We start from the raw sequence: 14188 nt of genomic DNA, 5'->3' as shown, positions 1-14188 counted from the left end.
AGGGCAATTACACACCTAGGAACAGGGAATGCAGGGCACATAGGCAAAATGTAAGGTTTAGAAAAGACTCACAATAGGTGTATTAGTGATACAATAGCCAGTCAGCTCTACCAGCCCCCAGGGCTTGATTTTTTTGAGAGGCAGTTTGACCGTAAGACAGTTTTAGACATCTAAGCATGAAGCAAAATCATTGGACACAGGTAAGCACACCCCTCGAAAACAAAACCGTACCACAGTACCTGCCCTCCCCAACACAGGGAAGGTCATTGAATCCTAAAAGAGATGGGACCAGTTTGCTTCTGAAAGTCTCCCTTCCTCCCTCTTTCAGCTGAATTCTGAGGTTCTGCTGAGTAACCTTGATAGATTAAGTAAGGTGAGAGTAATTTAGACTCCTGTATCTGCTATTTTACCTCCATATATGGTTTTAATAGGGCCAGTGCAGTAGTATTATATCTGTTTTCTGGTTTTCATATTCTTAAAACATCATTGCAAGACTGAACAAGGAGCAGATAAGAAACCTAAAGTTGACTGAAGTGTGGCATGCATGTCTTGTGGTGAGGTAATGCATGAACTTGAATTACTTCTTTATTGAAAAGATGATTGCAAAGAGACTTTATTACAATGTATAAGTACTTTCAAAGGGAGAAAACACCAGGGTACTAAAAGGCTCTTTAGCACAGTATAGAAAGTCATTAGAAGAACCAACTATTAGAAGCTGAAGGCAAATTAATATTAGAAATTAAGCAGCAGTATTAGTACCACTTTAGCCATAAGCAAGTAAGTAGGTTCTGTACAAGAGAAACAGGATAAAATTTAGCTGTGATACACAGGGGGTCTGGCAGACTGGCCAGTTTGTCTCTCCTGACCATAAAACTTAGGAATCTGTAAACCAGAAGTGTTTTAATACTTTTTTTTTTTTCATTCAAAACCACATGGAAAAGCATGACATTCTTAACTCCCTTCAAATACGTAATTTAATTCAAACCAAGAAATTTTAGATTAAATAATTTTAACATCCATGGTGTGGAAGGAACTACTCTCTGCATTATTCAGGGAGAGCAGATTTAGATTTCCAGATGTAGTAATATTTCAACCTAAAAGGCAATGGAAAAATTAGAGGCATCTCAGAATGCCTTGTGGTACTCAGCATTGATACTTTTGTGTTTCTGTTATTTTCTGTGGCATTGCAAGTTGCAGGTGATGGTGATAGTACAGTACCCTACCCCAACAGCCAGGTGAGACTGTCTTTTGGAAGGACATTTTAAATAGAGCTAATCAAGTCATTAAAGCTCGTTCTTTCTTGCTAATGCTAAGCTGTCCCAGAAGTGTTTGTTTAACACATATTGCCCTGGTTATGCCCAAAAGGGATGGATAAATTGCCACACACGTACACACTGCACTACAACACTGTAGTAGAGAAGCAAGTGTTTGCCACCATCACTTACTCCTCTTTACATCAAGTTAATTGCAACTTTCAGGCATTCCTACCTTTATTGAGTACTATTGCATTTCTCTGGTAGTTGTTGTCACTTTGGGCAAGAAGGTGTTCACATCGGACTACAAAGTGACTGTGTTGCAGAGGTGAATGTACAGAGAGCAGTATTAACTAAAACTTAGCATGACATCTCCTAGATTACTAACTGCAAGTTTTCTTTTCCACTAGTCTTAGATCCCTGGGTGTGTTTAAAGGTCATTTGGATGTGGTGCTTGGGGATATGGTTTAGGGGTGAACCTTGTAGAGGAGGGTTATCAGTTGGACTTGGTGATCTTGGGGGTCTTTTCCAACCTGAATGTTTCTGTAATTCTGTAATATGCAGTATTGTTACTTCATTGCATTATGTTCCTTGAGTGAGCAGTTATTTTTTAAATTGCAATAAGATTAAAATAGGTTACTCTCCTGAAGATGGGAATGAAATTAGCTGATTATTATGCAGATTATTTTTTCATGGTCACTGACTGTATTCAATGCAAGCAGTTCCTAGGTCATCTCAGTGCAACAGTCTGGAGAAAAGAGAACCACGCAGTTGCCATCTCTTATTTAATGTTTGGTCTTAGTGATTAGTTCGTAATATGTAAAACATCTGATGGCAAAATAAGTAAGTGTAGGGCCTATTAGCTGTGCAAGCTTGGGTTTTCTGCTTATTTATTTGATGTTGAAGTAGCAGAGCTTTTAGAACTTAATTTGAGATTTTGAAAACTTATAATTACATTATATTTCCTACATGCTTTGTTAGTGAACTATAATTAAAATGTTGACCATGTTGGTGAGTTTTAATTCAGTGTCCAATTTTGCCTTTTTTTTTTTTTCATTCTAGATAAACTTTCCTTGGAAGGAATAGTGGTGCAACGTGCTGAATGCAGACCTGCAGCTAGTGAAAATTACATGAAACTGAAAAGGTAGGAGTGCTCTGTTACCAATGGATGTGAGATCTGACCTTGATGCTTTTATTATTGCCTTACTAGGGAGGGATGACTTCAGCATCGTGGTCTTATGTAGGATCATGTGTCACATTCTTATGCAGGATTTATACTGGATGGGAACAGTTCTTGCTCTGGGGGTGGATTTACTGTAGTGAGGGAATGAAGGCTGGTGTGGAGCTTGTACCTCCCTCTGGTATTGTCTGGTGGGATGATGCAGTTCCATCATGTGCAAAGCTCTTGCTAGAGCACACATTGTGCGTCTTCATGCCTGAATGTGTGAATGTGTGGCTGTGTTCAAATGTGATTGAAGCTGATTTTCTTGATGACTTAGAGGTTTACGTTGGTTTACTCAGGACAGTGTTCCTGAGTGTGGTTTTATGTATGGATCATCCAAATTCCACTTAATAATGTGCTGTGCTAAATAAAAAGTACTTCCAAAAAGATATTTAGAATGCTCAAAACAGTATTCAGGGGGAAATATTTGACCTGAACTGGCATGCTTTCCATATCAGAAGTGACATGGAAACCACAAGACATGCACTCAGATTAGTGGCTTTTGACAATTTAAACCAAAGTATCTAGAATTTTCCTCATATAGATAATTCACTTGATGATGTTCCCTAGTAATAAATTAGATTAGAAATTGAATTGTGCATTATATTAAATACCTATGTATATCTTTTATGTATATGGGATTTAGTTAAATAACTCTAAAATTGAGAGTTGATTGTAACCAGAGAAATGCAAAGCAGGAAATTTCAGGAAGAAAATAATCCATAACCAGTTTTAGAACTGTCAAAAGAAATGCAGAAGAAGCAAAGTGACGTTTTGCCCAGATTCCTCATCTGTTCTCTGTGTTTCATATACTACATGTACAGTATCTTATATTTAATTAACCTCCTCTGTCATCTAAACTGCTCAGGATTTTCTTGTTGTGTTCATTCAGTTCTGAGACTTTATGTTCTAGCTGTTGGCAAATCAGCACCATAAGTTTGCTCACGTACAGTGAACTGCTTCATTTCAGACTGTGTTATGTTATTGCTACCATGAGTTTTGTCATCAGTGTGAAACGGATTATAAAGCAAATGTGATGTTACTAGGAAAGGGCTCATTTCAATCTGGCAAATTCAAAAATATATACAAATACAGTCTGTGGAATGTATTTGCTTCATATTTATTTTAATCACAGGTTATCTGATCCAAGTGCTTTTTTTGTTTTCATTTTGTACACAGTTCTCTGTCAGCTACTCAGATAAGCTAATTCTGGTAAGGCCACAGTAGGAGACTAAAACAAAGCCCATAACCTTAGTGACATAGTACCCAAACTTTGAATTTTTCAGCATTCTACTTTCTGTCACACACAGAGACATGCAACCCCTCCTGGTCTTTGATTTTTGTCATGTTCAACTCCTAAAGGAATAACAAAGATACAAACGTGAAGGCAAGGTTTGTGTTTGGAAGCACTGGCAGCTGAAATGTGATGATGGTACTTTTCCCCCCCTCTTTCCTTTAGAAAAATTGTTGGGCCTGTGTATGCCCAGTTTCTAACTCTCCATGTTGTTAAAGACTTTTTGCCTGTTACTAGAAAGGTTTTGAAAAACCTTATCTGGTGGGAATCAGCATGAGATTTAGCAGATCTAGCAGTTATAGCCTCAGAAGAAATTGGTTTTATGTCCAAATAACCGTCTGGTGTTTGAGTAATAGGACCTAACTTTTTACTCCCTTTACTCTCTCCTGCCCTCAGTATCTTCCAGTCTGTATTTGTGCTTAAAAAAGTGATAGCTTTGAAGATAAAGCACAAGATACAGGACTGTGTTATATTAAACCATTTTCATTCACTTTTCTGTTTACTGTTGCATTTTAGATGAGAGAGAATCTCTGACAGTGGAATTAATAATACTGATAAAACAGCAAGTCTGTTGTGTAGGCTTTAAGTGCTACAACAGTAAGTTGAGTTGGGAAGGAAATAAAAGATAAATGCATTTGGTTCAAATTTTGAAGAAGTAGAAAATTAAGTTAAGCTGCACACTCCAGTAACAGTAATACAGTAATCAGTTGTTTTCTGAGAGCTGGTAGTGACCAAAAGGGTTATATACCTTCCTGATAATAAATGCAGCTAGGGATCCCATCAATTTTACCATCTCTGTCTGGGTCAAGAAAATTGGCTGATGGGTATTAGGCATGGAGTGGCACTTTTTGCCATGCTGCTCTGTAAAGCTTCAGTGAGAGCACAAAGGGAGATGGTCTTGTGATGGGGCTGTCAGCAGTAAGGTGGGAGAGCCATGTGATGTGTGGGTTTAAGGATTGGTAATGAAAGCATGTATGGGTCATGTATGGTGACACATATGGGTCAAATCTAGCAGACAGGAGAGATTTTTTCCCAAGGAGCAGCTTTTGATTTTATTACAGGAAGGATGTAGATGGCTGATGTAAGTAGTCAGAAAGATGAAAAACACGTTATGTGACTGGTGGTTTTACACCACATGGAGTTTGGAGATTTACCCTGAATTGAGTAAATAATGACACTTCCTCAGAATTTGGAAATCAAATGAAATCATATTTACAAAAGTAGATTAAGTACAAAAGTAAACTAAATATACAAATACATATGTACATATAAATATACAAATACATATGTACATATACAACGAAACAATAGCCCAGCTAGCTCCCTGTCCAGACCACCCTGGACAAAGCCCAGAGGGCTGTGTACCAGCTAACAAGTTATTATCTCTCCCTTCTCCCAGCCAGTATTCTTACCAATAACCCAAACAAGAATGAGCAGGACAAGCAAGAGCAAGGTTAGACGTAGAAGAGACAGAAGAAGCTGGGCAAAACAAACTGTGCTTTCAGATTATATAGAAAATTTGCAGACCAATGGAATGGGATAAATTTATCTCTTATATTCTGTTCAGCCCCTTGAAGAGTCCATCCTCCTGGACTCTCTCAAATTCTCTGGAAAAACTTATTTACAATTGGGAGACTAGGGTTTGCTCTTCACATGGTATTTTCCACTTTGTAAGTTTTGATGCTAGCAGGTTTATTTGTGTGTTGGCTTTTTTTTTCCTTCATTTTTCTGAACTTCACATTCTAGATGAGGAACAAACACTATGAAACACCTGCTCTCCTGCAGTAGTCAAGTTTTATGCTATGCTGAATTTCCTAGAATTTTTAACAATGTATTTGTTCTTTGTGACACCTTAGTCATAAGTTGTACATTTGCAATTACTTCTGGGGATGCTATTGCAACTAGCTGGAAAATAATACATGGCTTCCAAGGACTTGTCCTAATGTCTGTCTTGTGGGAATGGATCTCACGGTCTCACACAAAAATATTTGGATTGTCTGTAGGGAAAAATAGTCAGACTCTTCCCAACTGTGGGTGGTTTCACTGTGCGGCAGTCACAGAAAATACTGTCCCTACACTACTCTTCCTGGCTTATGCTTCCCCTCTTGCCCCATCAAGCCTATTAGATGAAGAATGGTAGCACACGAACTGATGAAACAGAGGGTGTGTATCACAGATGGGGTTACACACGGAGCTCATTGCACCGCATACACTCTATCTGGACCAGTCTTGTGCCCCTGCCATCCATGTCACCATAGGCAGGCTGCCCTTTCCTTCTGCCACACTGCCCTAGGCAGGTTCCACATCCACCCTTGCTAGTGCCACCTGAACCAGACTACTTTCTTAGTCTTGCTGTAGTCAGCTTTCCACCATGAGGGGGCATTGTCTGTCCCTTAATTTTATCTTTCTGAGGTTTAAGAGATTTTTGTTTCTGTTACCTTCATTCCATGATCCCTGTGTTTAACCACCTTGGGGTTAATGACTGCCCAAAGAGAGAGGTCCTCCAAGAGGCTTATCTGCACTGGGAAGGACAGGGCATGGAGAGAGAGGAGTGTTCCAAACATTCAGGATCCCCTCAGGCTCCAAATGACCTGGTAGAAGATGAGAATAGGATTTTGATACTCCCAAGGGGCCTCCGCTATGCACAAAAGAGGGAAAACGAGGGACTGGCATGCACATCATCTCAGATTCTCTCTTCCAAATTACCTGTTTCTAGCCTTGCACTCATTCTCACATCTGTTCTGTTTGCCCTTCTGACCATAGCAAACCCTCTTCTTCACCAGTTCTTTCTCTGTCCCCCTTTCCTGTTTCTGTTTCCTTCTCTTTCTCCATTTCCTCACAGAAAGAATTTTATTTAAAAAAATATTTGAACACATCAGTATCATATACACTGCATTTCACTTTGACGAAAAGTTAAGGAAAAAACCCCAATCTCTGAGAGTGACTTCTGCAAAGCTCTGTCTCAATCTGACATTGTCAAATTTAGTGGCCATAACAAGGTCTCAAGGACTGTTCAGTTCCTTTGCAGCTCACAGCAGAGGTTTTGAAGGCATGGGCAAAGTGCAGCTCAAGCAGTTGTTGAAAGCAGTGTTTGATAGGCCTTCCCCAAGAGCAGTGGATGTCAAGGAAAAACTGGGATAGAGTTGTAGCCCTTCTTTCATTCTGAAATGTGCTGTGTGAAATGCGAGTTGCATTTCAAAATGGATTTCAAGAATTCAGTTGCATGTGATCTGAATTACTGAACTCTCCCAAACTGCACATTAAATAAATAAGGAGTCCCAAGATTACAGAAAGCTTAGAAGAGCTGACATTTACCACTATAATGAGCTGGTAAGCCCTATAATTCTCTTAAGTAACTTAAAAATACATCTTTAAGTATCACTATTGAAAATGGTAGTTGCCCACATGGCAGCTTGTAACTAGGCTGTGATCATTTTATTTATCTTCTTGCTTTTCCTTCTAAGAGTTTTCTGCAGACAGCGTGATGAAGGACTGTAGAAAAATCCCCTGGAAGAAACATGCATACCTGGGTTTTAAGAGAAATGAGCTGCAAAACATTCTAGGATAATTAATGAACTTGTTTGAAAAGTCACATTTCCTTACAACTGTCTTATGGAAGCCACCTGACACTTAGTGGTCTAGGCCAAGCAAATGAAATATAATTAGTGCAGGCAAGTTGCTCATCTTCTCTAAAATACTGTGAGAGTATTGACTGACAGTTCAGTATATTGCTGAAAATGAGCATTCTGCCAGTTTTTCCCCCATTCCAGCAAAAGAAAACGAATAATTTGACAAGCATGCCGCTTCATTTAGGTATGCTTATCTGACTATGAATTCCCTTTCAAAATAAATATGTATGAATGCATTCATGCATTTTACACAAAAGCTGACACGCTGCACAAATGCAGTTCAGTTTCAGTTTATTTGAAGTGGGAGGGCATTTTTACACCAATTGCTTCTATTGCTTCTATCTGTCAGCCAATGCTGCCTTGATTTTTCAAGTATCAATGATCAATTTCTTTGTCTTGAAGTAAGATGCAGCATAATACAAAAAGACATTCCCTCAGATGATTTAACTCATCATTAAGCACACAATTTTTCTTTTTTCCATATGCTAAGATCTTTTCAATGTATTGGAAATATTCCAGTATTTCCTGCAGAATAATATGCAATTTGTACAAAATTATCTAATAATCATATTTATAGGGTTAAGCTGTACTGTTGAGAGATGTATTTTATATTTCCCTGATGTTCCTGGACACATTCCAGTTTTTAGAAATCAAGCAAATGCCATTATGCTTATGAACAATTGAACTGCAAAATAGCAGTACTTAAGTTTCTTAGTCTATTTTTCACTTTTTTTTTAAATGGACTAATGGTGAGAAGCAAGTAAGAAAAATAAGATTAGAAAGTGAGATGAGTTCAACAGCACAAAGGAGTGGTTGTTCCCTATTTCAGAGGTTGAGTGAAGTTGCTTTTGTTAGTTTGCTGCGTATTTCTTTGTTATCTTAGGCTTTTTCCTCTGTCTCTTGTCCTTTCTATTTTGCCTGTTGGTTTCTACTGTTCTTACAAGTGCTGTTCTGAGACTGGATTTTAAAAGAGGTCTTTTATATTACCATTCCTTTTTGTTCAGTGGTATGGAGAGGTCTTAATTTTGGTCACTGCTTCTAGCCATTGTAATAATGCTAATAAATAAGGAATAACCTACTGTTCATAATGCAGCAGACATTTTACCATGTTTCTTTTAAACCTGCAGATGGATGCAGAAGGTTTTTGTATCCTTTGTTTATTCCATTGATGTCATCAGCTTCTAGTAACCAGGTGTCATTTACCTGGACTTGAGCAAAGCCTTCGACACTGTTCCCGCACCACATCCTGGTCTCCAAACTGGTGACACATGGATTTGATGGGAGGATCACGAGATGGGTAAAGAACTGGCTTGATGGCTGCACCCAAAGAGTGGCTGTCAATGGCTCCATGTCCCAGTGGAGGCCAGTGACAAGTGGAGGCTCTCAGGGATCAGTCCTGGGACCAGTCTTGTTCAACATCTTTGTTGGTGCCATGGACAGTGGCATTGAGTGCACCCTCAGCAAGTTTGCTGATGACACCAAGCTGTGTGGTGCAGCAGACACGCTGGAGGGAAGGGATGGCATCCAGAGGGACCTTGACAGGCTGGAGAGGTGGGCACAAGCCAACCTCATGAGGTTCAACAAGACCAAGTGAAGGGTCCTCCATCTGGGTCGAGGCAATCCCAAGTACAAATACGGGCTGGGCAGGGACTGGCTGGAAAGCAGCCCTGAGGAGAGGGACTTGGGGGTGCTGGTGGACGAGAAGCTCAACATGAGCCACCAGTGTGCACTTGCAGCCCAGAAAGCCAACCAGATCCTGGGCTGCATCAGGAGAAGCGTGGCCAGCAGGTCAAGGGAGGTGATTCTTCCCCTCTACTCTGCTCTGGGGAGACCCCACCTGGAGTACTGCATCCACTTCTGGAGCCCCTATTACAAGAGGGATATGGTCATGCTGGAAGGTGTCCAGAGGAGGGCCACGAGGATGATCAGAGGGCTGGAGCACCTCTCCTGTGAGGAGAGACTGAAAGAGTTGGGGCTGTTCAGTCTGGAGAAGAGAAGGCTCCGAGGTGACCTTCTTGTGGCCTTCCAGTATCTGAAGGGGGCCTACAAGAAAGCTGGGGAGGGACTTTTTAGGATATCAGGGAGTGATAGGACTAGGGGGAATGGAATAAAGCTGGAAGTGGGGAGATTCAGACTGGAAGTGAGGAAGAAGTTCTTCCCCATGAGAGTGGTGAGAGCCTGGAATGGGTTGTCCAGGGAGGTGGTTGAGGCCCCATCCCTGGAGGTGTTTAAGGCCAGGCTGGATGAGGCTCTGGCCAGCTTGATGTAGTGTGAGGTGTCCCTGCCCATGGCAGGGGGGTTGGAACTAGATGATCCTTGTGGTCCCTTCCAACCCTGACTGATTCTATGATTCTATGGGCTAATTTAAGGGGGAGGTTAGGAAAAAAAAATACATAGAAAGAGGCATGGGGCATTCTTATGTTTTTTGCAATACGCTTTCTAGCATATGGATTGTATTAGTTATGGAAACTGATCCTCCCTATATTTTGGAAGAGACTGTTGATCTGATCATTGCATCACCATTTACTTCCTTTTGCAAATGTCTGAATACAGAGGATGAAAAAAATAGGCTGCCCTGCTGGCTCACTTACCATTCTCCTTTTGTTTTACCTTAAAATGGCTTTGTAACAGTGTAGTACGAAATTTTTTCTCTAAGTATTATTGTTTCCAGATGCCAAACACAGAATCACAGAATGGTTGAGGTAGGAAGGGTCCTCTGGAGGTCCCACTTCCCTGATCAAGCAGGGCCATGTAGACCCTGCCCAGGACTGTGTCCAGACACCCCCTATTTCCCTGGAATTGAAATTGTGTGATGATGCTTCTGGGATGCTCACGTTTCTTGGCGGTGGGCACACCGAGTGTGTTCTGTGCCTTTTAGAACAGAGCATTGCAGCGAGAAGTCTGTCATGAAGGTAATTTTCAGAAAGAATAGAGGTGCTTACGGATGCATAGAGAAGTAGAGTTTATGGCAAGTATTGCATGGATTTTTCCTTATGCCCAGGGGAAGAAAATCAATAGTTGTAATTGGAAAGTTCTCGTTGTCCTGTTTCTTTAACACAGAGTTCAAGAAACGATACTCCTCTTCTGCTGGTTGTGCTACTCCTTTTCCTCTGCTATCAGAGGCACTGCATTTAAAATGTATCTAGTTTTCCTTTGTGGTAATTAGCCAGAAAGCATGCATTTCCTTTTTATCTACTGAAAGAGGCAAGGCTGAAAATAGTCACCCTGGAACATGTTCAGGCTTCAGTCGTAGCCAGCTTCTCCAGGCTGAAGAAAGCCTCATTCAGTACCAGTGCTCAGCACCATGAGTTCTGGGTACTTGTGTTTCCAGTAAATCTAAATGTCAGTGACACAAATTCCTTCTCAGGAAACCCAAGTTTTTGGTGTTGTACAGTGCTGTAGGTCTCCTTACCTTACAGTTATCAGGGCTGCAATAACAGCAAAGTTGTCTCTGCTACTAAGGTGTTTTCCAGATTTCAATGAGGGACTTGTTTAGTACTTAGGGGCATCCTTCCTGTTCCCAGGGCAGCACCAATTCCTTCTTTTCATCTTCGTTTCCATCTGTAGCATGAAAGTCATGCTATAATGGAGAAAAATCACTGAAACAGGGAGCAGTTTAAGCTGTCATGACTTACCCTGTTTTACTAGACCTTCTGTTCTTTTAATTTACCATCATGCTTGACTTGTCAGGCAAGGTGAGATAGCTAGCTGATATAAAAAAGCCATTTCTATATCAATGTCAGAGTTTAGATGTAAATCTTTGTTTTCTTTGTTGCAGAGCAGAGCTCACTGAAGCTCACGGATCTCTTCCCAGCCACCATGCCAGATGCTGTAGTCATGTTGAGTACTGCTGGTGTTCTGGGTTCTGCAAAACTGCTTTGGCAGCTACCAGGCTGACAAGCTCAATTTAACACAATATGTAGAATGTCATTGCCACAGCACATCTTCTATTTTTAAGCAACTTTATTCACATACTACTGATGGTATTTGCAACTTGTGAGAAATCAGTAGACTAGTATTGTCCAACAGTACCCTGCTGCCAAGGAGCTCCAAAAATTGTATGGTATCACTGAGTACTAAAAGTTATCCTTGTGCAAAATCAAAAGTTAGAATCACCAGGTGGCAAGCTCTGTTGGTGACATCTTGATTTCCTGGCTTATTAAAATATTTCTGAAATTCATGGAACTCCAGGAAGGCACTAAAACAGTGGCTTGAACGGTGGCAGGACACGTACATGCCCACCTGAATAGCATTTGTTACTTGAGATGTCACCAAGTTCAAACAAGTTCACAGATGGTAAACCATCCATCCTCTTATTTATGGTTATTTTTTTGAGGGAGTGCCTATTTGTAGGGCTCTAGTGCTCCTGAAAGTGGGATTGTCTGTGATCAGTAGGAAATTTAATTCCTGTAGGCAAAATTCCAGCAGGAACCTAACTCATAGAGTGCCACAGGGCCAGCTGCACCACGAGGGAAGTAAACAGAGTAACTCCTGTGCTCCTCAAAGGCTCTGGTGGGTAGATCTTGAATTTCATCTAGAATACTTCAAGTTGCTTCACTTTTTTCCCCCCTTTAGTTATCTGAACAGAGAAAATGAGACTGCCAGTATCAGAGGCCAACAAATTATACTTACAGTGAAGGAACTTTAAAATCCTAGAGTTTTATTTACATTTCAAATTAAGTGCAAGTAATTTTCAGTAATATTTTTGACATTTCTACAGTGTTACTTTCCACAGCATGAAAGAAGCAGAAATTAATGCAAAGGACTACTGCCTAAAATATTTCATACATACATTTGCATGTACAAATTTCACAATACTACAAAAACAATAGTTTTAAAATTCTTTTTGTTTTCCATGCCTTTATTTAAGTACTGACACATCTGCTTCTGCCCTTAAGAGAAATACACACTGCCATTTTAATTCTGTTACTGTCACAAGACCAAGATGGCTGTGAGAGAACGAGATGATTTCTCTTTGAAATGGTATTTTATCAACAGAATGTGACTTAAATGTCAGTACTGATCATGCACACATCATGGAAGTATTCCTTCCTTTTGAGTCCACGTTGATTTGCAAATTTTCAATCAGCTTTATGCTTTTTAATGAAATGCATTTCTTAAGTGAGCCTCGTAGACAATAATTGTACAATTCCTGGGGTTTCTGGTTATGATCTGTTAAAATACTTCTGCTAAGCTGTTGTCTCCTCTTTTTGCAGTTAGTGGTTTGCTTAGAATTTGGTGATTTTTATTTTGATATCTGTGATGTTCATGAAAATTTTGCACTATACACTAAGCCAGTACCATCAGGAGGACCTAACACAAACACATCTGCACTGGTAGAAAGAGTGTCACAAATCTGGTTGTATGTTAGTTGAATAGTACAGTGTCTGTGTGAAACTATCATAGGGCTGATGTGCTTTATCCATACCTGAGACTGGAGTGAGAAGGTTCTTCTGTACCTTGTACCTTGAATGCTGTGATGTACCCTGACAGGAAAGCGTAAGAGTGCTGTGGACTCACTCCTGCTCAGTTCCTTCCTTCACTTCTGCCCACGACAGAAAGCTGGAACTGAGAAAGCTTTTTAGCAGGGCCTGAAGTCACTGGACAAGGGCAACAATTTTAAACTGAAAGAGGGTAGGTTTAGATTGAACATAAGGAAGAAATGCTTTATGGTAGGGGTGTTGTGACATGGGAACAGGTTGCCCAAAAGCAGTGGATGCCCCCTCCCTGGAAGTGTCTAAGGCCAAGTTGGAGAGGGTTTTGAGCAACCTGATCTAGTGGAAGATGTCCCTGCCTATGACAGGGCAGTTGAACTAGATGATCTTTGAGTTTCCTTCCAACCCAAAGCATTCTGTGGTTCTGTGAAAGTAATACCTGGCTGTAAGACTGAGTTTCACACTTAAGGTGAGAAACTGATTCCTGCCTGTGCAGTGAAGGCAGGACGTGTTGCACATGGGTAGTCAAGACCTGTTTTGCCTTGGAGAGGACTGCTCTGTGCTTTCCCAACACCTCACAAAAGCCTGAAGTATCCATATACAAAGTTAGAATGGATAGTGTGGCACCTGAGAGTTGTCAGGTTCTCCTGTTACAGGTGCTCGCAAGCCACAACTTTGGAAGCAAGGGACAGCATAAAGTGAAGCTGATAGAGATTGTGTGCTGGAATTTGAAATTAAAGTTTCCAATAGAGTGTAATTACTACAGAAAAGCCACTAAGTGGAAATAACAATTTGAAAAGAGATATAAGCTCATTTTCACTCAAGTTTCTGACATGCCTAAACACTGGTAATATTCTCCACTAACAATGATTCTGCACAGCTGAACTTTATTCTATTGATACCCATAGATACAGTACCAATATTTGTTGATATATGTCACCTGCCCTGTCACAATTTTTCTTTTTTTCCCTCTTTGGGATCCATTGTCTTTACCAAGGTACTGTAACAAAGCTATCAATAGCCATTTCTAGTTGAGCCACCTCTGAACAATTTAGAAACCACTGCATGCACAGACCTGAGCTTACACTTACTAGATGGAGGAGGGAAATAGTGAAACCTGCAGTGCAGATTGACTGAAGCTGGGATGTTGGGGTTTTTTTTTAATTGCTCATTCTCTGTGTTTATCCTCTCCATTTCTCACTTTACCTCCCCTTCTCTCATCTAGTGCACTTATCTTGCTCAAACTGTAAGTTTGCAAGATGCTCCTGGTGTTGCCAAGTACTGCTGAAGATTTGCTGATAGGAGGTCAGGGTAGCACTTTCTGACTTGGGTGAAATTGCAAGTGAGGTTATCTA

General features: G+C 40.5%; 1 protein-coding gene across 1 annotated transcript in view; it reads left to right on the top strand.

Annotated features, from left to right (window-relative positions):
- The window catches only part of GTF2F2 (general transcription factor IIF subunit 2), a 102063-nt gene that overhangs the window by 43983 nt on the left and 43892 nt on the right, over positions 1-14188 (top strand). Inside the window, exon 5 of the mRNA XM_054384440.1 lies at positions 2316-2397. Coding sequence (XP_054240415.1) covers positions 2316-2397 — 82 coding nt within the window. The remainder of the gene's footprint in view (positions 1-2315; positions 2398-14188) is intronic.

Source organism: Indicator indicator, chromosome 1, assembly GCF_027791375.1.
Source record: "Indicator indicator isolate 239-I01 chromosome 1, UM_Iind_1.1, whole genome shotgun sequence".
Taxonomy (NCBI): Eukaryota; Metazoa; Chordata; class Aves; order Piciformes; family Indicatoridae; genus Indicator; species Indicator indicator.
The sequence above is the reverse complement of the archived record's forward strand: the minus strand, read 5'-3'. Positions and strand labels throughout refer to the sequence as shown.